Here is a 23519-nt window from a genome sequence, read left to right on the forward strand (position 1 = left end):
TCCTACAATGGAGGAAAAACTTCCCCACAAATTGTGTATTCACTGTTGTAAGGGTGGTGCAGAGCCCTAGGGCGTCATAGGGTATTCAAAAGAATCTAGAGAGGCAGAACGGAACGGCCAAGAGACTGGACTGGGCCTGGGGAGCCTCACCCGAAATCCAGTCAAAGCACTGTATTTTGAAGTCCTCTGCATGATCTCATTTGCGTTAGGGATGGAGGAGGGAACCCAAAAAGAAAGCTATGGCGGGGCGCTGGTGGCTCATGACAGTAATCCTAGCTACTCATGAGGCTCAGATATGAGGATCCGGGTTCAAAGCCAGCTCAGACAAGGAATAGATAAGTGGAGGGGGAGGAAGAGGAAGAGAGGAGGGTGAGAATAAAGAGGAGGGGCAAGGAAAGAAAAGAGATTGATAAGAATATAAAGAAACATTTGACAGATGAGAAATAGATTAGATAGATACAGATAGAGGAGATGGAGATGTTAGATACAAGTGATAAGTGGAGACAAATATAGAGCTGATACATAGATATAAAGCATAGAAAAATAGATTACATAGATGGTGCTGTTGATAGATGCGACATAGGTGAAGGATAAATATGATGATGATGATGATGATGATGATGATGATGATGATGAAACTCATAATGGATTTACATGACAGATAAATGATGATATAGTTGATAGAAAGTAAATAGGTAAGTAGATTAAAAAATAACATAAATATAAGGTATGTACTCACAAAATTCTTAGCTGTAAGACGGATAGGGGCAACAGCAATCCAGGAGCACTGCTCACCTGAGCACCCAACAGTTCAGAAGATCAGTCTAAAGAGGCAGGTGAAAAAATGGTAATGGCCTACCCTGGGGTAGCAAAGGAGGTGGAGCAAAGGGCCCCAAAAATATAAACAGGAGCTGTTTCAGAGGCTAAATGCTCTGTGGTTGTAGTCCACGCTCTCCAACTTGGGTTGTGTGTGTTGGGGGAGGTCCAGGAAGCAGCCAGGAATCCACACCTGTGCATTTCTCTCTTATCAGAGAACACACACCCATCCTCTGTGCGTGTGCAGCACGTGCATGACGTCCCACATCTCAAACTTTGACAGGGAGACCCCTGCCTGGCTCAGGGCGTTTCTGACCGGCAGACCCCAGCCTAGCACTGTGAGACTCTTATCTCTTGTGCTGTGGCTCAAGAGGAGAGGGGAGGAAAGGAGAGGAGCGGGGAGGGAGGGAGAGGAGAGAGACTTAAGACTGTCTTCGAACTGGCAAGGCCAGGCTCTGCCTAGGCACTGCCTAAAATATGTGTAGAAGGGCAGCTATTCCCTGAAAGCCTTTTCCAAGACTGCTCAAGGGACTTACTGCGAATCTGTTATCTCAAGTATTTATCACTCTTTCTTGGGTAACCAAATTTCTGCTGGAACTACTAGATAAGACTTCCAAGTAAAAGTCTCAGTCTAAAGGAAATTTTTGACCCTACCTGGTAAGCCATGCAGAACTGTCCCTCTAGTTAGGAAGTTTGGCCCAGTGAGTGCACTTGCGCGCGATTAAGCAACAAGCAGAGGTCGAGGATGCTTGAATCCAAAGACAGTTGCTATAATAAACTGACTTTCACCAAGGTCAGCCCACAGGTGACTCAGCATGGCAGCCTGCATCCTACAGAGCTTAAATTCACTGCCTGAGCCTGGTCACAAGGTCAATGGACACAGCTTTAGCCATAAGTATGTTTTTCTGGAAGAATTCTTCTGCAAAAATTCCCAGGCATTTATGATTCTAGGGATTAACATGAAAATAGTTTTTTTTTTGTTGTTGTTTTTTTAAAAAGACTCTGATTCTCCTATGCTAGTTTCTTTCGGACATGTTTCTTTTCAGTTTACTCATTTCCAGTCTGTTTTCAATGGCTTTCCATATGTTTACGGGCTTTGACTTTGTCATTATTGTGTCCCCAGGCCCAGAACAGGGAAGGACACATAAACACTTTCCAGAGAGTGGTTTGGGTGGGGGGAAAGTAGCTGAAGCAGGAGAGCAACTTGCCCAGCATGTGTGAGTCCCTGGGTTCACCCCAGAATGGCACAAAAGAGAAAATGTGGTTTGAAAACCTGTTCAGTACTGACTCCTGATTGATTGTCCTAATTGTCAAGGAAATGCCTTAATTCTCTCTCTCTCCTTCTCCCTCTCTATCTAAATCTATCATATCCTTTTCAAAAGATTTTTAAATTCATTTATTTTTAAAATGCATGTCCTATTTTGCCTTGTGAGGAGACTGGAATCTTTGGTGCCAGTCTCAGAGGACTGTGAAATACTTTAGTTCACCAAAACGGGACTTACATACTCCATCTCAGTGCTGTCCTGGCCTAGGATTAGAGCACAACCAGGCAAGCAGCTAAAGTTGCTATATGCTATTTCCAACAGCAGGGGGCTATTTCCAACTCAGGGATTTACGACTAGAAACCATGCAAGGCCTTAATGAGATCCTTAGGCCCAGGCTGAAGGTGGGAGGCCAGAAGACTTGTCACTACCCCTCATGCCAACAAAATCATTGGCCCTGCAAGCTGCCTTCTCGCTACCAGTTCTTCATCGATGCTAACATCTCTACCAGCGCTCCTGCCCTCGCAATTGTCCCTGTGTTGGTCTGTATCTTCCTATAAATCCCTTCATGTTGTTAAAGTCCTGCAGCCAAACATTTTATTTCCAATTAAACAGCACTTTTTACTCTGACATTAAAGTAATGCCTTTAGTCTGTATTAAAACATGCAAAAATGCCAGGCAGCTCATGCTTGTAATCCTAGCTACTCAGAAGACTGAGATCTGAAAACTGTGGTTTGAAACCAGCCTAGCAGGAAAAAATATGTGCGATTCCTATCTCCAATTAACCAGGGGAGAAAAAAAGCAGAAATGGAGGTGTAGTTCAAGTGGCAGAGGGGCTGGAATATGGCTTAGTGGTAGAGTGCTCGCCTCGTATACAATTCCTCAGCACCACACATATAGATAAAAGCCAGAAGTGGCGCTGTGGCTCAAGTGGCAGAGTGCTAGCCTTGAGCAAAAAGAAGCCAGGCACAGTGCTTAGGCCCTGAGTCCATGCCCCAGGACTGGCAACAAAAACAAAACAAATAAACAAAATCAAGTGGCAGAGCACCAGTCTTCAGAGAAAAAGCCAAATGAGACCACAAAGTTCTGAGTTCAAGCCCCAAGACATACATGAGAATGCATGTGAGCATGCACACACATACACACACACACACACACACACACACACACACACGAAGGTGCACGCGAGCGCATGTGCACACCTGCACCATCAAGAAAAACTTTTTGTAATAGGGAGGTCAGATCTGGCCAGAGCCATCATTGGCTGTTGAGGGGTGTCAGATTGACTCCATGTCAGATTAGTTAAAGAGAGCAGAAGCCGACTCCATCTTCACTAAGATCTCCCCCGCCCTATCCAGGGAGGTGCCCCTTTGCTGTGATAAGATTGTGTAACCTGCTTGACTACCAGAGTAGTAGAACGTTCAAGGTTAAACATGTGCCCTCCCATGAGTAGGCAAATCCATCTGCATCATGTGAGCCCCGCCAAATCCCTGTGCCAAGTCTAACTAGAATGATAGGTGGGTCCAAACAGTTACTATGAGACAGACTGTAACTCCATTGGCCACCTGCGTGTGACCTGGCATGCTCTGTCAGTGTTGTAACCTCATTGGCCACCTGCGTGTGGCAAGCTTGACCATGTGATATTTGCCTTTATAACCAGACCCCGAGTGCGTGGTTCCAGCTCCCGAGTCCAGGCTGTGACCCTGGCCAGTCGGTATACTTTTTACTTCCCCAATAAATCCATCTTTTTACTTGAGACTGTCTCTGATTGGGGGACTCTTGGAGGGATGGGGGCTCCCCCTACCTCGGACCTCATTACATTGTGGTCCCCTCCCTTGGGGGGACCCAATTACACTTTTAGTTGACAATTGGTGGCTCTTTCTAGAACCCTTAATTCTGGTAACAATTATCTACCCTCCTCCTAAATATAGAGCAGAGGATGGCGGGATAAGGCTGGCAGCACCGAGGACGGTGGGAGGATAAAGCTGGCAGAGAGGAAGGCAGAGCACAGGGCCTGGGGTGTGGCTTCCACCTTTCAGGGTCTGCCACATCAGACTGGCTTAAGTGTTGGTTTCTAGATCGTTAAGGGCTTAAGGGAAAAAGACTAAATCTGTGATCTTCCCAAGGGAAGTCTGGGATCTTAAGGTGCTCTGCCCTCTGTGTCAGAATAATGTAGACACAAGCCGTCCCTCATCCTGAGATGTGAGCAAAGTAAACGCCTATCAAACCTCAGTGCTAAGTGACAGAGAAAAATAATTTCCCCCTAGGGATTGTAAAGCCACTTGGTAATTAAAAGGAGAGAACTGGTTATAAACACATGTATTCATCTAAAACACCTGCAGAGAAGTGGCCCCTGTGGCTTAAAGTGGTAAAGTGCCTGCCTTGAGCAAAAGAGCTCAGCTACATCACCCAGGCCTGAGTTCAAGCCCCACAACCAACTAAAAACAAGAACAAGAACAACAAAAAAAAAAACCTTTCTTCTTTGGTCTAGGAATGTGGCTTAGTAGTAGAGTGCTTGCCTAGCATGTATGAGGCCCTGGGTTTGATTCCTTGGTACTATAAAAAAATAAATAAATAAAATTTTAATAAAACAAAGCTAGTCTGTTTAAAAAAAAAACATGCAGAAAATTCAAACCCAGAAGATAATCTTCATCTGGGGTTACAAACTGAAAAATCACTATTTCCGTGGCCCAGTACACCTCAAACCAATAAAATAATACCTAGGCTGAAACTCCCCTGGAACCTAAGCAGGCAAAAGGCTAGATAAAAAGCCGGGTTTAGCCTGGGTGGGCCCTGTAGTCCCTAGCAACAGGACAACTTAGCTCTAGCAGACAAAAGCAGATTGACAGTATATAATCAAATGGGCGGGACTGTCTTCAAATAAAATTTTATTTACAAATCCAAGCAGAAGATAGAATTGGGCCTGCAGGTTTCAGTTTGCTGATACTTACTCCAGATTAAAGGGAAGATAAAACTGCATGAACAGGGAACCATATCTCTCATGTAGCAAATTCTTTAAACACACAAAGACATGAAGCTCCATGAACTAGGAGCAGCAGGAAAAAAAAATAGACTCAGACAATGAATAGATATGTTTTGTAGTTGGGGGAAATTTTTAAAAAGGTATAAGCATAAAGTACTTCAAAACTTCAATGACGGGCTGGGGATATAGCCTAGTGGCAAGAGTGCCTGCCTCGGTATACCCGAGGCCCTAGGTTCGATTCCCCAGCACCACATATACAGAAAACGGCCAGAAGCGGCGCTGTGGCTCAAGTGGCAGAGTGCTAGCCTTGAGCGGGAAGAAGCCAGGGACAGTGCTTAGGCCCTGAGTCCAAGGCCCAGGACTGGCAAAAAAAAAAAAAAAAAAAAACTTCAATGACTATGTAAGCTTTGAAAAGAATGAAATATTACTTGTACAAAGAAGAAACGTAAAACTGAAATAAAAAAACTCCATAAAAGGATGTAACAGTAGCTTTAAAAAATTAGAGAAATAATTAGTGATTGTCCAGAAAGAAGTAGGAGATAGAGAAAGAGATAAGATAGAGTTAGAAATTGGTCTCATCAAACTTCTAGAAAGAGATAAGAGAGAAAATGGAGCAAAGACAAGTTGATATCTGAGAACTTTCCAGACTACATGAGAAAATACCAATCCACACATGATAAGCCAAGTCCCAAGTGGATAAATAACAAGAAAACACACACCTAAATACATCATACACAAATGACAAAATAACAAAAGCAAATGATCTTATACACTCGCAAAGAAAGGCTGATTTCAAAAAGCAAGGCTCAGGCTCACACTAATCTCTCAGCAGTAACCGTGTGATCTTAATGCAGAGAAAACAACTGCCAATCTGAACATCAACTTTGACATCTAGCAAAACCTTCCAAGAATGAGAACAATATAAATACACTTTCAGAAAGAGAGCAAGAGAGAGAATTTAACACAAGAAGACTCACTAAAGGACAATGGTCTCAAATAGAAAAACTAATCTCCATCAGTCTTAAATGAATTGGAGACCACAAATCTCCAATTTGCATGGAGAAAATACATGAAGTAATAAATCCAAAGGATTGTAAATGAACACTAGGAACCATGCACAAGTATGCTTACAACCAAGCTCTTAACAACCCTGCCCATCAAGTTACCCAGGATATCATGTTTCACTTATCATCCTGGGTTAGAAGCATGCAAGGTAAAATACTAGCTTTGAAAAAACATGTTTTCAATAACATGTCAATTCCTTCAACAACCTGAAAACTAGTATAAATCAAAGACATATAAAAGTTCTGACTGAAATCACTCTAGATTGGCTAGTAAACAATACCATTATTGCTTTCCTGTGGGTCTCAGACAGGTGTTTAATCTGTGTCCACACAAAGCAGCTAGTAGAGGTGTTGCTGGCTTTTCTGAGAACTGAGCTAATAAAATGGACTTATTAATTCAAGAATACCAAATAGGGAAAGTAAAAAGAGAGCTTTATGAGGAAAAAAAAAAAGAAATCATGCAAAGGGTCACTTCAATATATTTAGATTTCCTGATTCTCCATCAAGTTCCCCCTTACAGAGTTTGGAGGCTGGGGAGGACTTAAAAACAACCAAGGGAGAGAGCAGAGGAAGTGAGGAGATAGCAGATTATGGCCTTGTGCAAGTTTCAGTCCTTCTAGCTGGGAGGGAAAAGTACAAACAAATAATGCCTAGTTATGAACGAAGAAATACCTAGTTGCCTGAGTTCACCTGCAAAATATCTGTTGGGACTTTGTTCAAGGCAGATCCCAAAGAGCCAGAGTGCAAATAAGTAAGCTACCGCTGAGGATGAAAAAGGGCCAGCAGTTGATGTTCAAGTGGCCCAGATGTTCTGGTCTAATAAAGTATAAGTATGTCGCCCTAGTGAAAATAAACAATGCTGCTGCTAGTAGGAAGAAATGTAACCTACTCAGAGCTGGAAGGAGGAAGAGGGGAAGAGTATATTAATACAACACACACTTAAAAATATAAAATTTATTTATATTTATGGTAGGATAGTTCACATTCTGTACATGGGTTACCACAAGAGATAGGTATAATACTCATAAGAGTTCACAATGGTATCATATTGCTATCACATGTGTTTATGCGAGTTGAATAGGGGAATGCTTCTTTCCCCCTTTCAAAAATTTAAGGCTCAGTTTCCAAAAGGTAATTACACCACTTACTTTTCTGCTTAAGTAACTAGGAAAGTTCAGGAATAAACCAAGCAGGTGAGGGGGAAAGGATGGCAGCACATCTACACGCTTTCACTCATTCATACCAAAGATATTCCACATGATTGTGTGTGTGTGTGTGTGTGTGTGTGTGTGTGTGTGTGTGTGTGTGTGCCTGTATGGCCGTACTAAACCTTCAACTCAGGGCCTGGGCCCTCGCCCTTAGTTTTTCCCACTCACGGCTGACACTCTACCACTTGAGCCATGGCTCTACTTGTGGCTTTTTGGTGGTTAATTCAAGATAAAAATCCCACAGACTTTCCTGCCTGAAGTGGCAGGATCCTGACCTCAGATGCGAGCTCCTCAGCCGTCCGCCTCCCGAGGAGCTAGGATTGCAGGCACACGCCACTGACATCTAGCTTTCAATAGGTTCTATTTTTTTAAATAGGCTCTTTCCATTTAAAAATGTTTGGCTACAAAAACAAGCAAATCAGTAGATAGGAAAGGATCCCTAACATGTACTCAAGAAAATCTCAGCTCATTGTCACTGATGCTGCTGAAATGTGTTAGGAGTTGCATCTACATAAATAAATGCACATGCACGTGCACACACACACACTCATTTACTTCCATGTAATTTCCTTTGAGAGGCCTACCAAATAGCATTTCTCTTCTAATCCACTAGTAAGAAGTAGTTCATAGCTCCTTCCCACTTTCTGTCCATGTTGTCTTTATCCTTCATGACAACCTCCCATTTTGCTTTTCAACCAACCTTCCAACAGAATGTCACCATAATGTTAACCCCACACTGACATAGGGCGCCACTGTGAGGTGCCGGGAGGGAGACGAAAAGAAAATGATGAAGACAGTTTGGGCTCTATGGAGGGAAAGACCCCGCCCACATGTCCCAGTCACACTGGAGAAGTATTTTTCCCCCATGTAAATATTTCATTCAACCACCAATGACACCATCACAGAAGGCAGACTCAGCTTGAACTCAGAAAACTACCTGGCATTTCATTGGGCTGGTGCTCTAACAAGGGCCAAAAAGGGCACCTGGAAGTTCTGCCTCTGGCACAAAGAGGTAGAGACAATCATCATGTAGAAAAGATTAACAATAAACAATAAAATAAAGCAAATTCCTGGGGTGGAGGATACCCTTCCACAGCCACGGGCCAGCTCTAGGAAACGGGGTTTATCTACAGGGCCTGTCAGTCCGATTCTGAGTTGAGACATCCATTGCCCACGATCATCTTGCTGTAATTCTTCTGCTGCTCTTCCTTAAAGGTGTCTTTCACCTTTGCCCTCTTCAGCCCTCCATCCCTGGAAACAGAAAGGCAGTAAGCATGGTGAGGAACGGTCAGCCAGGGAACTCAATGCCGAGACGGCAGAACTTGGCCTCCACAGGACCTCTATCAGAGGCTAATGCAATGTTCAGGCTTTGACAGTCAAAGCTCTCCATGAGTCCTTGAAAATGAACCACAGCCTACAACTATCCCGAGGATAGTATGGGAAGTTTCCATGATATATAATCACATATATACATAATGGACCAAGAGCAGTAGCATATGCCTATAATTTCAGTTACTTGGAATGGGAAGGAATTGTAGGAATTGAGGATTATGGTACAAATTCAGCATGGTTAGTGAGTCTCCAAATAAATAAGTAAAAATAAACTGGGTATGATGGCACATGTCTATCATCCCAGCTATTTGGGAAGCATAAACATGGAAGTGTTGTGATACATGTCAGCCCTATCAAAGATCCTATTCAAAAAACAATAAGGATCTAGGGGATGGCTCAAATGGTAGAGTACCTACCTAGTAAACACAAGCCCAAGTTGAAACTCCGTATCAATGAATTGGTTAATAAACTAAAAGATTATACATTATGTTCATATCTTCAGAGTTGTACATAGCAGCTTTTTTTATATAAATGAGCTGAATCTAATTATTCACAGTACTTGCATGAATTCTGGAAAGTGAAACTTAAGAAGGAGAGATAAAGAAAAGCCTTTCTCTTTTCATAAAGAGCAAGCCAAAAACAGGCCCAAAAAACAGAAGTTAGCAACGTTTGTCTTTGAGCATCCTGCACTTTTTTTGTATATTTCTTCTACAGTGTCCAGTGAACCTTACACATCTCTAAGTGTTCCAACTCCGCTGGGCGCTGGTGGCTCACATTTGTAATCCTAGCTACTCAGGAGGCTGAGATCTGAGGATCACAGTTCTAAGCCAGCTCAGGCAGGAAAGTCAGTACGACTCTTACCTCCAATTAACCACCAAAAACCTGAAGGCAGAGCTGTGGCTTAAGTGGGAGCCCAATAGCTTTGATCAAAGAGGCTCAGGGACAGCACCTATGACTTGAATTCAAGCCCCAGGACTGGTTCTAAAACAACAGCAACAGGGGCTGGGAATATGGCCTAATGGCAGGGGTGCTTGCATTGTACACATGAAGCCCTGGGTTCAATTCCCCAGCACCACATATACAGAAAACGGCCAGAAGTGGCAATGTGGCTCAAGTGGTAGAGTCCTAGCCTTGGGCAAAAAGAAGCCAGGGACGGTGCTCAGACCCTGAGTCCAAGGCCCAGGACTGGCAAAAACAAAACAAAACAACAACAACAATGGTGACTTATCACCTCTAGAAACTTAGAATTTTTTACCCAATTCCTATTTGCAGTGGCACTAAATTTTAGTTCCTTCAAAAGCCCTTGTGAAAGTTGGATATGTGTTCATTCATACCCAGCAAGTAGGTAACACACATATCAAGAAAGGCAATGTGGATGTTTCCTTTTTTCTCTCTTTTGGGGTGGTGGTAATGGAATTTGAATTTAGGAACTGACACTTCACTTGCTAGACTAGTGCTCAACTACTTGATCCATGCCTCCAGCCCCAGCTGATTATTTTAGAGATGGATTCTAATGAACTTTCCTGCCCCAGCTGTCTTCCAGGTCACGGCCTATTGAGCAGCTGCAATTATAGGTGTGGGCCACTGGTGCCCATTCTATTTTCTTTTCTTCCTTTTTCTTCTTCTTTTTCTTTCCTTTTCTTTAATTTTTCTTCCTTTTTCTTTCTTCTTTACCAAGATAAGTAATTAAAACAATCTCTTATCACAAAATAGCTTATGGCCTGATAAAAGGAGATAGAAAAGCTCTGAGGAACATCTTGGACAGTCTCAGTTAAGATAACTCTTTTACCCAATCACTGGCTCCTTAGGTTATTTGGCTCTATCTAGTGTCTTTCTTCTTCCCTTGGTGTCTGAGACCACGATGCAAACCCTATGCTCACTGTGACCGCAGAGTGGTGCAGGGCTGGGACTCTAGGTAAGAACTTAGAAACATGAAAAGAAAAAAAAAATGAACAGGAAAAAGACCTTGAGTTACACATATTTAGATATCCAAAATAGCAAAACATCGGGCTGGGGATATGGCCTAGTGGCAAGAGTGCATGCAAGAGTACATGAAGCCCTGGGTTCAATTCCCCAGCACCACATATACAGAAAATGGCCAGAAGTGGCGCTGTGGCTCAAGTGGCAGAGTGCTAGCCTTGAGCAAAAGGAAGCCAGGGACAGTGCTCAAGCCCTGAGTCCAAGCTCCAGGACTGGGAAAAAAAAAAAAAAACAACAAAATAGCAAAACAAGACAAGGATTTTATGAACTTACAGGACTTTAGATTTGGACTATCATGACAGCATGCTAATGTATGTATAAGGGGTTGATCTACCAGATAGGCACAGCTAACCCCACCTGTTGTGAAATGAATGTCTTTGCCACTGTATAGCTCATACATTGAGGCCCTAACTCCCCATGTGATGGAATGTGGAGATGACCTTTGGGGAAAAATGAGGGCTAGATAAGGTCATAAAGGTAAGGCCCAAATAATGGCATCGATGTTCTCATCAGAAAAGATACTAGCTATAGTTTTGACCTGACTTATGTAACTGTAACCCCTCTGTACATCACCTTTACAATATATTTTTTTTTACCAAGACACTAGGGAAAGACTTGTCTTTTCAGATGTGATGAGTCATGTCTTTTACCCCAGCTCCTTGGGAAGCAGTGACAAAACAGCAGAGCTCATGGCAAGCCCCAGCAAAGCAAAGTTTGTGAGATCCTATCTCAAAAATAAGCTGGAAGTGGTGGCGCATGCCCATTTATGGATTGTGGTCAAAAGCTGGTCTGGGCAAAATTAGGGAAAGATCCTGTATAAAAAGCGAACTAAAAGGAAAAGCACAAGGGCCAAGGCTCAAGTGGCAGGAAACCTGACATTTCATATTGAAAATGGAAAGAAGAAGAGAGGGAAGAAAGGAGGGAGGGAGGAAGAGAAGGAGGAAGGGATTGGCCTCCAGAATTGTAAGAAAATTTCTAAGCCCTTGGTACTGGCAGTGCACCCTGACTAAAGTACACAGCTACATTCAATAAACCTCACAATTAAAACAAAAAAAAACAAACAGTATTTCTAAAATAATCTCTCTTACCAAGGAAGTTCAGTCAATCCTCCTTGCACAGCAATAGCAGACTTAACCCTGTTAGCAAATTGGACAGCATCTTCTCCTTCCTGGTTAAAAGGAAATAAAGTTGCATATCTTGGGTATTTATTTCATTGATCCTTAAAAATGTCTTACATGAATCTATAATTGTTTTAAAATATACGGTTCATAGTCTGACTCAAAAACATTTTATTGACAATTGAGCAAATAGCTTTTGTTCTATCAAGAGAAACACAGAACTACTTTATCCTGTGCAGAGTTTTAATTAAGTCTTCATTGGTGTTAGCCAAAATGAAATATTTGATAATTTGTAAATTCAGTAAAATTATTATGGGAAAGAGTCTGTGAATATAAAATGGCCTGATGTGGAGAACATTCAATATGTCATTAAGAAACAAATCGGGCCTGGGAATACGGCCTAGTTTTAGAGTGCTTGCCTAGCATGCATGAAGCCCTGGGTTCAATTCTTCAGCACTATACATATAGAAAAGGCCATAAATGGCACTGTGGCTCAAGTGGTAGAGTGCTGGCTTTGTTTAAGCAAAAAGAATCCAGGGACAGTGCTCAGGCCCTGAGTTCAAGCCCCAGGACTGGCAAAAAAAGAAACAAACAAATCAACTATAAGTTCTACACTAGTGTTTCATGCTATAATCCTAGCTACTCAGGAGGCTGAGATCTGAGGATCACTGCTGGAAGCAGGCCAGGCAGAAAAGTCTGTGAGATTATTATCTCTAATTAATCAGCAAAAAATGGTCAAGTAGAGATATGCCTCAAATGGTAAAGCGCCAGCCTTGAGCAAAGAGCAAAATGAGAGTGAGAGGCTTGAACTCAAGCCCCCATAGAGGCACACATACACATAAAACAAAAAACCATCTATGAACAAGAAAACCTCTTGGGGCTGGGAATATGGCCTAGTGGTAAAGTGCTCACCTTGCATACATGAAGCTCTGGGTTCGATTCCTCAGCACCACATATATAGGAAAAGCCAGAAGTGGTGCTGTGGCTCAAGTGGTACAGTGCTAGCCTTGAGCAAAAAGAAGCCAGGGACAGTGCTCAGGCCCTGAGTCCAAGCCCCAGGACTGGCAAAAACCAAAACAAAATAGGAAAACCTCATGAAGGGGAAAGGAGGGTGATAAATGAGGAGAGATTGATTGGAATAAACTGTAAATGTGTGGAAATGAAACAATGAAATCTCTCCATACATCTAAGTTAATGTTTTAAATGCAAAGAAAGAAAAAGAAATCATTTACTGAAACAGCAGAAAGACATGGTGTAAAATAGAGACGCCCAGACTTTGGGTTTCTTGATTTGATCGGCTTCAACAAAACAACAAAGAGCAGTGCTGGCGGAGGAGTACCTCTTTGGTCATGGGGGGCATGTACCACACGTCACAGACGATTGCCCAGCTGGTCATTATACGAAGCAAGTAGCTCACCATGTTGTATTTGCTACTGTTCCAAAAGGCATCCCCAAACTGAGGGTTATACTGGAAAAAGAAAAGAAAGAAATGCAGCTCACTTATGAACTAAGTGGTAGCTTCTGTGACCCATGTCCAAGTTACTTTTTACATGTTTTAAATTATTATTATAGAGATGATGTACAGAAGGATTACAATTATGTAAGTCAGGTAATGAGTACATTTCCTTTTGGACAATGTCACCCCTTCCCTTGCTCTCCCATGTCCAAGTTTTTATGGTGGTAAATTAAGTAGCTCTATCAGACGCCAAGAGAAATCACATCCCTTGACAGAAATGATCACAAAAAGTGAACAAGGCAAGCTGGCTTCTCTGAGAAGAGCTAACTGCTTTTCTAAGAAAGCCTTATTTATATGATCATGCAATATTCACCTCCACACTTCACTGGAAGGTCAATGGAAGTGGAGATGTTATCTCTCTATCACCATGTCCTCAGTATTTAACATAGACCCTGGCACACAGTGACCCAGGGAAGATCCATATAGATGGAGGAGGGAACGAACAGAACAAAGTGTTACAGCAATTATAACAAAAATAAAGCTGCCAGCCCAATACCCCTTTTTACATTTCCCCAATCTCTTTTACCTTCATTGCAACTGGATAGATGGTCCCTCCAATTTCAAAGCTTCCCTTTTTGAACATCATGACAGAAGTATTATTGATACAGGTTCCTGCAGGGAGGAGTCATTTGCAAACCAATTAAAAAATAAGTGATCCAAGTTACAGAAATTTCACTGCAGTTTCACAAGTCAACTCCTACTTAAGGAATAATCTCATAGATCTAAGGATGTTTTATTTTATTTTATTTTGTAATCTTGAGTTGTTGTATAAATGGGTTGTAACTCAACATAATAACAACCTTTTTCTTTACCATTAAATTCTTTATAAGCTATGGACAGGCTGAGTGCAAGTGGAAGAGGCGCTAGCTGATATATCTGAGGATCATGGTTCAAAGTTACCCTGGGCAGAAAAGTCCTTAAGACTCCAAGTAACCATCAAAGAACAGGAAGTGGAACTGTGGCTCAAATGGTAGGGCACTTGAGCAAAAAAACCTCAGGGACAGCACCCAGGCCCTGAGTTCAACACCCAGGACTAGCACAAAAATAAAATAAAAGTCATGGACAATGCCTTTCTAATTTTTTTTTTTTTTGCCAGTCTGGGCCTTGGACTCAGGGCCTGAGCACTGTCTCTGGCTTCTTTTTGCTCAACGCTAGCACTCTGCTACTTGAGCCACAGCACCACTTGAACCATTTTCTATATATGTGGTGCTGGGGAATTGAACCCAGGGCTTCATGTATACGAGGCAAGCACACTTGTCACTAGGCCATATTCCCAGCCAATGCCTTTCTAATATTGTCCTAAAATGATATTTAGAAATGAAAAAGGTACTGGACACTGGTGATTTACACCTGTAATCCTCTCTACTCAGGAGGCTGAAATCTGAGGATTGTGGTTTGAGGCCAACCTGGACAGGAAAATGCATGAGACTTTTAGCTCCAATAAAAGACCAAAAAAAAAAAAAGTTGGAAGTGGAACTTTGGCTCAAGTGGTAGAGCTCTGGCCTCGAGTAAAGCTGAAGGATAGCACCCAGCCCCTGAGTTCAAGCCCTAGGATTGGTGTGGGAGGGAGGGAGGGAGAGAGGGAGGGAGGGAGGAAGGAAGGGAAAGGAGGGAGAAAAAGACCTCATGCCTTCCACCAAATCTCAATGGAGAACAGGGAACAGCTCAGGCAAACAGCTCAGAGCAGAGACCCACTCCTGCATGGAGAGTAGAGGCCCTAGACTAAGAAAGCCAGTTCTAGATCAACTGCATTCCTCATACTTCTGATATTTTTCTTGATATATATTATAGCTTGGTCTCCAGTTTCCACTCTTACCTTCAGGAAAGATTAATATGGGTAACTTCTTTTTATCAGCAACATGTTCTTTTAACCTGTGAAGAAAAATAAGAAATTACAAGTCTACCTTTAAAACGAACAAAATGGGAATTCCTTTTTGTATTTAACACAAATATAACTGCTATACAACAAAGAGAAAAAGAAATGAGACAAATAAAGGAAATAAACTCAATTTGTTTTCTTACTTAAAAAGTATCTGGAGGCTGAGTGCAGGTGGCTTACACCTGTAATTCTAGCTACTCAGGAGCCTGAGATCTGAGGATTGTGGTTCTAAACCAGCCTGGGTAAGAAACTCTGTGACTCTTTTCTCCAATTAACCATTAACATACCTGGAAGTAGAGCTGTGGTAGAGCACTAGTTTTGAGCACAAAAGCTCATGGACAGTGCTCAGGCACTGAGTTCAAGCCCTGAGACCAAAATAATTACAGAAAAAAAAAGTGTATGGAAACCTGGTGCCTATAATCCTAGCTACTTAGGCAGCTCAGATATGAAGAATCATGGTTCAAGGCCAGTCTGGGCCAATTGAGCTCATGAGACTCTGACTTCCAAATAACCAGCAAAAAGCCAGCCATGGCTCAAGTAATAGAGTACCAACGAAGTAAAGCAAAATGAGCAAGTATGGTCCTGAATTAAACTTTTCACACACACACACACACACACACACACACACACACACATAGTGTAAGGAAGTCTGCACTACTTCATCTTTCTAACTTTGTTCTTGCAAGGCAAATGTTCTACCACTTGCATCACACACATACCTTGTCCATGTCTACTCTAAAAAGACAGGACATGGGCTGGGATTATGGCTTAGCAGTAGAGTACGTGCCTTGCATACATGAAGCCCTGAGTTCAAGTCCCAGAACTGGCAAAAAGAAAGAAAAGATGGGATGCTGTTGTGTGCCTGTCTCCACTACTTACTTTTCCTTGTCTGACAAATGGGAACATTAATTACTCTGGACTCATCTGCATGCTGACCATTAAGCAGACTTCCCGAATAAGCCAGGCTGAACTTCCCAATGGAACAACACACCATAAACCAGGCATGGTGGTGCATGCGTACAATGCCATGTTGTGGCAGCAAGACCGCATCAAGCCCAAGGCCAGCCTGGCTACATAATCACTTTGTGTCTCAAGAAAAATAAATTAAAAAAGAAAGAAAACTTACATTCTTCCAGACTGAGGTTCTGGCCACCTTGTTACCTGCCTCAGATTCTTCAACTCTGCCCACCAGCATGGTGAGGGCTGAGAGAAAGAGAACAGTTGCCAAAGCCCCCCTTTGAAAGGTACTCTCCTCCAAGTGGATGCCAATTTCAACAAGTATTTTTCATTAAAGGGCACAGGCTAGCTTCACATTTATAGAGGTAATGACCACAGGCTTCAGGCAAAAACAAACAAACAAAACTTGTCCTAGCAAACATTGGCCAGAGGTTCCTTCTCCCTTGCATAAAAGCCTGCTCTAGTGTGGATAAGAGTCTCCCAGCGGCCCCATATGTTAAAGGCTTGGCTGTGATCCTTTGGCATCGATCCTTTGGCAGTGGAACCTTTAGGCAGTGGGACTACAGGAAGGAAGTTAGGTCACTCAGGGCCATTGAAAAGCTATTAGGACCGGGGTTTCTCTGCTCCCTTGCTCCCTAGCTGGCACGAGGTGAACAGCCTCCTCCACTCTGCTCTTATGCCATGATGTGCTGTGGCCCAACAGGCTGGTAGCACAAGGGCCATGGGACCATGGCTCCCAACATCTGACACCATGAGCCCAGATCAACCTTTTCCCTTATGAAGTGGATGGATTCATGCGTTTTGTCACAGTGGATGACAAACGTAAGATCATTAGATCTGCTGGATTTGAGTAATAATGACCATTCCACAACTAATCAAATATTTATACCACAAATATTTTCAATTAGTTAACCTACAAGCTGACAACTGGACTCAGTACTTAAGTCACAGCAAGATACACATGGGCTCTGCATTCCTTTCATAGCTCCCACTAATACTACAAGGCAAGTTTCCTTTATTGATTGATATTGATTGATTGCCGGTTCCAGGGCTTGAACTTGGGGCCTGAGCACTGTCCCTGCCTTCCTTTTTGCTCAAGGCTAGCACTCTACCACTTGAGCCACAGCGCCATTTCTGGCTTTTTCTGTTTATGTGGTGCTAAGGAATGGAACCCAGGGCTTCATGTATGCTAGGCAAGCACTCTACCGCTAAGCCACATTCCCAGCCCACCTTTTAATTTTAATTCCAGCTAGGTGACTCACCAGAATAATCTAGCTATAATTAGGCCTGTGCATGTTTTAGTAAGGGTATTCTGACCTCTTTGATCAGATGCTCAAATGATCAGCTTTTCTGCCCAAAGAATATTGAGTAATCTCACTGCTTACCTCTTAGTAACCAGGTGTCGATCCTTCATTTCTGAGCGCTCAAACCAGACATGTGGACAGGCTTTGACCATTGCTCTCTGAATAATTCCCATCAACCCACCATGAACCTGACCAACCTAGAAAAAAAAGGAAAAAGGTAAAGGCACAGCTATTCCAAGAAAGCTTTTTTTTTTTTTCTCCTTGAGGTACCAATAAATTCCTGTTCCTCCATCAGAGAGAAGATGCTGACTAATTAAATTTGCTCAAAGGACTTGGAAGTCCAGATGGAAACTGAAAGGACTTTTTATTTGATAGTACCACTGAATTTCAAGCTAGGTTACAATAGTAGCTATCCTCTCTGGTGTTAAAAATTAGATACCCTATCAATTTCATCCTCCACACATCAAAATTGGTTGGAATATAGCTTAACTATGTGTGGAGATGTAAAAATGAAATCGCTCCCCTGAAATAACTAATATAAGACAAAGAAAGGAAGGGGGAGAGGGAAGAAAGGAGGGAGGGAGGGAAGGAGGGAGAAGAAAAGGAAGGATAAGGGAAAGAAGAACGGACTAAGCGGGGGGGAAGAAAAGCAAGAGGTCCTTCAAGATTACAGAAATGCACATTGGTGAAATAGCATTTCATACCCATTATACTGACATGGGTTTCACAGCTTGCCAATGCACTCTAACGAAAGGCTATGAGAAGCAGGGTCATTCCCAACACTCTCAAGATTACACATTCATTTATGATTCATATCAATAATTCAAAAATCAATCCTAAAAATTTACTTCAAAAAATGAAAGCATAGGTGCAATACTATTAGTTACAGGGAGTATTGAGGGGGATAGAGGAGGGGAAAGAGAAAAAGATAGGTGAATAATTCTGAAATGCAGTGCAACTATGTCTGAAGACTGCATAGGGAATCTCAATGAAAGCTGTTGATCTGTAGGGGATTGGAGAAAAGAGAAAGGCATTGCAGAGAGCCATTCTAATTAAAATATAATACGGGCTGGGACCCCCTTGGGGCAATTAATATATATACAGAGAGAAAAAATGAATGACTGGAAACTAAATCAGGCTGGAATAGAGGGAAAGGGCATCGGCAAAGAGGAGAGAGGACTAATGAAGAAGGTGACTGAGGGTAAATATAGTCCAAGTGGTTTATTTGTATGTGTAAAAATAGAACAATGACGTCTGTTAAAATTATTTTTAAAATGGGAGTTAAGAGGAGAGAGTGTTAGAAGGGCCAGAGTTGATCAGGATAAAATACATACATTTGTAGAAATGTTACAATGAAACCCCACTTGAGCAACTAATGCAAAATAATAAAAAAATAAATTTGGCCAGGTGCTAGTCCTTGTACCCATAATCCCAGCTACTCAGAAGACCGAGACCTAAGGATCATTGTTCAAAGCCAGCCAGGGCCGGAAAGTCCACAAAATTCTATGTCCAATTAATCAGCAGAAAAAAATCTGGATTGGAGATACGGCTCAAGTGGTAGAGCATTAGCTGTGAGCAAAAACCCTGAGAGAATGTGAGGCCCTGAGTTCAAAGCCCCTAGTGTCGGTCAAAGGAAAGAATTCGGGAAGGGAAGGGGGAGGGAGTGGGAGGGAGGAAGGGAGATACAGATTTAAATGTTTAATATAAACATTTAAAAATCAGTATGTTAAAATACAACAGTTTTTCACACATAGCAATGCAGAGAAAGAAAGCTAATTACCAGAGCTTATAAATGAAGTAAAACCTGTCACTAAGAGACTGAAGAGACTGAAGAAAAATCCCCAGAGACCCCCTCCTATCATTCTAGCTCACACCAACTTAGGATACATTTAACATGGGGCAGAAAATGATATGTTCCAGTATGGTCTACCTCACCCAGAAAGAACTCTTGATCACTATGTAAGAACAAATGAAGACCAAATATTTGCAGAAATGCCAAAATGTGCTTCCTATTTATGCCCATGAAAGGACATTTCACGGTTTGGTTATGGTTTTTGCTTTTTTTTTTTTTGCTAGTCCTGGGGCTTGAACTCTGGCCTGAGCACTGTCCCTGAGCTTCTTTCACTCAAGGTGAGTGCCCTACCACTTGAGCTACAGCGCCACTTATGGCTTTTTTTGAGTAGTTTATTGGAGATAAGAGCCTCGTGGACTTTCCTGCCCAGACTGGCTTCAAACCATGATCCTCAGATCTCAGCCTCCTGAGTAGTTAGGGTTATAGGCGTGAACCACTGGCACCTGGCTAAGGTTTAGTTTTAATGTGGGCTTTGTGGCTTATTGCCAGATTTTGTTCTCTTTTCCTTCTTTGAGGCCATGGACAGTATCTGAGAAACATAATATAGTACCAACATTTTCCTTTCTTGTTAGATCATCATTAAAGAGAGATTTTGTTTTCAATTGCATGTACCTCCCTGAGGGGAGAGAAATCTAATTGGCTGTCTGGGGAATCTGTACAACGCTAGGAAAAAGACTTTAATGTTGCAAGGTGGAATTAAACTTGGCAGGATTTTAATGCAAAATAGAAGCAACTCTATAAAGTCCAATCAAGCTTAAGTATGTCTATATTCAAGTAAGTTAATTTTTTTGTGAGCATACAGTAGTTGTATGATGAAGGGCTTTCATTCTGACGTTTCCATACAGGCATACACTGTATCAATATCTCATGAAACTCAATTCTTATCACCTCCCATATCTCCCTGTCCTCCTCACTTCTTAAAACAATCTCAACAAGTTTCATTATTTAATTTTCCTTTTCTTCTTCCTTTTTTGTAGAGTGCTGGTATGAGGCCTCACGTTCTCATTTTTCACTAAGGCTAGTGTTCTACCACTTGAGTCACAGCTCCACTTCTGGCATTTTTGCTGGTTAATTGGAGATAAGAATGTCATAGACTTTCCTGCCCAGGCTGGCTTTGAACAGTGATCCTCAGATCTCTGCCTTCTGGTTAGCTAGGATTACGGGAGTGAGCCATCAATGTCTAGTTTCATTATTTTGTGTTCCAACATTCAGATAAAAATTTTCACCTATATTCATCCTCACTCACCCTCTCTATTAGTCCTAGCTCTCCTTCCCTCTGGTACCCTTTAGACTCTGGTGCAGTAATTTAATTTCTTTTTACTACCTTTATTATGGACTATTTTTTTCTCACATTATTTTTCCTCAGGTAACAGATGTCCTATAGTCCCTATGGGTACATTAATCTAACAGCCAAACTTCATTGATGGAATTTCTAACTTGCCAAAATAACTTGAAATTTTGAGCCATCCATAAAACATACAATTATTTGACGTTTTCGATGGGCTGATCTTACCATGGCATAACATCCATCCGTTGCTAAGATCAAAACATCTATGGGAGAAGTGTGGTTGGCCACGCAGATGCCTCCTTTCTGGGGTCTGTGCTGCCTGTAGGAAAAACAGTGATGCATACTGACCGCCGGGAAATGGCCATTATGCAGATCAATGTGTAGAAACTCATTATTTTTTATTCTAAGTATATTTAAACAGCAAAGCTTGAGGATACATGGTACAGGGGTAAATCTTTAACAAGGATAATAATGGAAAAAAGATCCCATGACTTCTCCTTCATAATTCATAAAGTTGCTTATTTAATCTTAACTATTCTAATACTATTTCAGACCAGACAACCCCTAGTTGTCACAATTACTGGGCTCTACTGTGGCACATGACAGTCACAGAAACTATATAGTGAATAAGTATGGCTGTGTTCCAATAAAGTTTTATTGATTTAACACACACACACACACACACACACACACACACACACAAGCCACATTTGGCCCAAAGACCTATAATTAGTTTGTCCATCTCAGCCTGCGAAATAAATCAGCACTAGACACCAATAAAGTTTTTCTTAGGCTCATTAAGAGAATAAAGACTTTATCGCTTCCATCAGAAAGAAAGAATGGCATTGCCCCATTTGTAAGGAAATGGAAAGACCTGGAAAAAATTCTATTAAGCGAAGCAAGTTAGACCCAAAGAAATGTAGGTTGCATGGTTTCTCTCATTTGTAATAACTAGAATATGGGCTGGAAATGTGGCTTAGTGGTAGAGTGCTTGCCTAGCATGCATGAAGCCCTGGGTTCGATTCTGCAGAACCACATAAACAGAAAAAACAGAAGTGGCACTGTAGCTCAAGTGGTAGAGCACTAACCTTGAGCACAGAGAGGCTCAGGGACAGAACCTAGGCCCTGAGTTCAAGCTGCAGGACCAGCAAAAAAAGAAAAAGGAAAACTCAAATATGTCTAAAGTACTCTTAGCAAATCACAATAGCCAATTGCTAGGTGCATATGACCATATATAATGAAGTGTATCAAAATGAACTCCAAGAATTGAAAACAAGAGGTTTTAACTATGTACTATTAGCAGTTACAGCTTTTTTTTTCAGTTTTCTGTACCCTTTGTCTTATATATAAGTTTATCTGATCTACAGAAGGAAAAGAAAATCACAGAAACAGCAGAACAAAGGAAGAATTACTGCAAAAATGATACCCATTTTACACTGTATGAAAACTTTACAACTTAGTGGGGCGGGAAGAAGAAAAAGGGAAAGTGGAAGAAAATGATGGAGGGAATAACAATGTTCAAAAAGAAATGTACTTACTACCTTACTTATGTAACTGTAAACCCCTGTTCATCACCTTCACAATTAAAAAAAAATCTGGGCTGGGAATGTGGCTTAGTGGTAGAGCGCTTGCCTAGTATATATGAAGCCCTGGATTCAATTCTTCACTACCAGAAAAAGCTGGAAATGGCACTGTAGCTCAAGTGGTAGAATGCTAGCCTTGAGCAGATGAAGCTCAGGGACAGAGATCAGGCCCAGAGTTCAAACCCCAGTACTGGCAAAAGAAAAAATTTTATGGATCTCTCCTCTGATCATGCTTCTTTCTATCAGAACTCTTTTACTCCTCACCTCAAAACTCATAGCCTAGGGCGAGGACTGTGGCTTAGTGGTAGAGTGCTTGCCTAGCATGCATGAAGCCCTGGGTTTGATTCCTCAGCACCACATACACAGAAAAGGCAAGAAGTGGCACTGTAGAGGGCTAGCCTTGAGCAAAAAGAAGCTCAGTGACAGCACCCAGGCCCTGAGTCCAAGCCCCAGGACTGACCAAAAACATAGGAAGGCAGGAAGGCAGGCAGGCAGGGAGGGAGGGAGGGAGAGAGGGAGGGGAAACTCATATCTAATTACAGAATCATATAACTTAACATTTTAATTTTATTTATGGATTTTTCCCCTTTTGTTTGTGTGTGTGTTGGTACTGGGACTTGAACTCAGGGCCTCAAGTGCTCACTCGGCTATTTCACTCCCATCTGGCACTCTACTTGAGCCATACCTCTAGATCTAATTTAAAAAATTTAAAGGGCCCTTTATATTAGCAACACATGGTTAAGCCAAATGACAAAATATTTTCCTTCTACAAATGAGACACAATGACCAATCAGTAAAAAGTGACTTTGGTTCTAGAACTTTAAATATATTTATTTATATTTTTTAATTAAAATAAAATTGTTCTGACAAAAAAGTAATTCAAAAGCAATCAAAGTCATTTTCATTTAGCAACTTTCCTTAGCTACCTTTATTGCTCTCTGGCTAGGGATAAAAAAAAGCAGATAGTATTTTAAGGATCAGGTTTGAAATTTTACAAAGGGTAAGACAGACAGAAACATGGGCCTCCAGACTTGACCCCTCCAGAGTTCTGCCAGCTTATCATTATTATTAAGTTTATTTCATTATTTTAATTTTATTAAATTACTCATTAATAATTGTTATTAGTAATAATATTTTGAGGCACCAAGGGTTAACCTCAAGGCCCTGTACTCTTTCTGCTCGCTTGCTCACCTGGTGCTCCACCACTGAGTCACACCTCCAGTCCGGCACTTTGCTGGTTAATTTGAGAGGGAGTCTTTCAAGACTTTTCTGTCCAGACTGACATTAAACTGAGAACTTTCGCATCTCAGCCTATTAAGTAGCTAGGATTAAGATGTAAATCAATAGGACAGACAAACGCAATTCAAAATCTGGCAA

General features: G+C 41.7%; 1 protein-coding gene across 5 annotated transcripts in view; it reads right to left on the reverse strand.

Annotated features, from left to right (window-relative positions):
- The window catches only part of Gpat3 (glycerol-3-phosphate acyltransferase 3), an 80606-nt gene that overhangs the window by 11112 nt on the left and 45975 nt on the right, over positions 1–23519 (reverse strand). For 3 of the 5 annotated variants that reach the window (XR_007213518.1, XR_007213517.1, XR_007213519.1), the window contains 7 exons: positions 20785–20878; positions 17501–17616; positions 15096–15151; positions 13806–13891; positions 13103–13231; positions 11734–11813; positions 7871–8584 (listed from right to left, as the gene is read on the reverse strand). Coding sequence is in view for 2 of the 5 variants with exons in the window: in XM_048363985.1 (XP_048219942.1) it covers positions 8473–8584; positions 11734–11813; positions 13103–13231; positions 13806–13891; positions 15096–15151; positions 17501–17616; positions 20785–20878 (673 nt within the window). In the remaining 3 variants the exon portion in view is untranslated. Of the gene's footprint in view, positions 1–796; positions 861–7064; positions 8585–11733; positions 11814–13102; positions 13232–13805; positions 13892–15095; positions 15152–17500; positions 17617–20784; positions 20879–23519 lie in introns of those variants that run through there. The other 2 variants (XM_048363986.1, XM_048363985.1) reach the window with 2 other exon arrangements.

Source organism: Perognathus longimembris, chromosome 16 (assembly GCF_023159225.1).
Source record: "Perognathus longimembris pacificus isolate PPM17 chromosome 16, ASM2315922v1, whole genome shotgun sequence".
Classification (NCBI taxonomy): domain Eukaryota; kingdom Metazoa; phylum Chordata; class Mammalia; order Rodentia; family Heteromyidae; genus Perognathus; species Perognathus longimembris.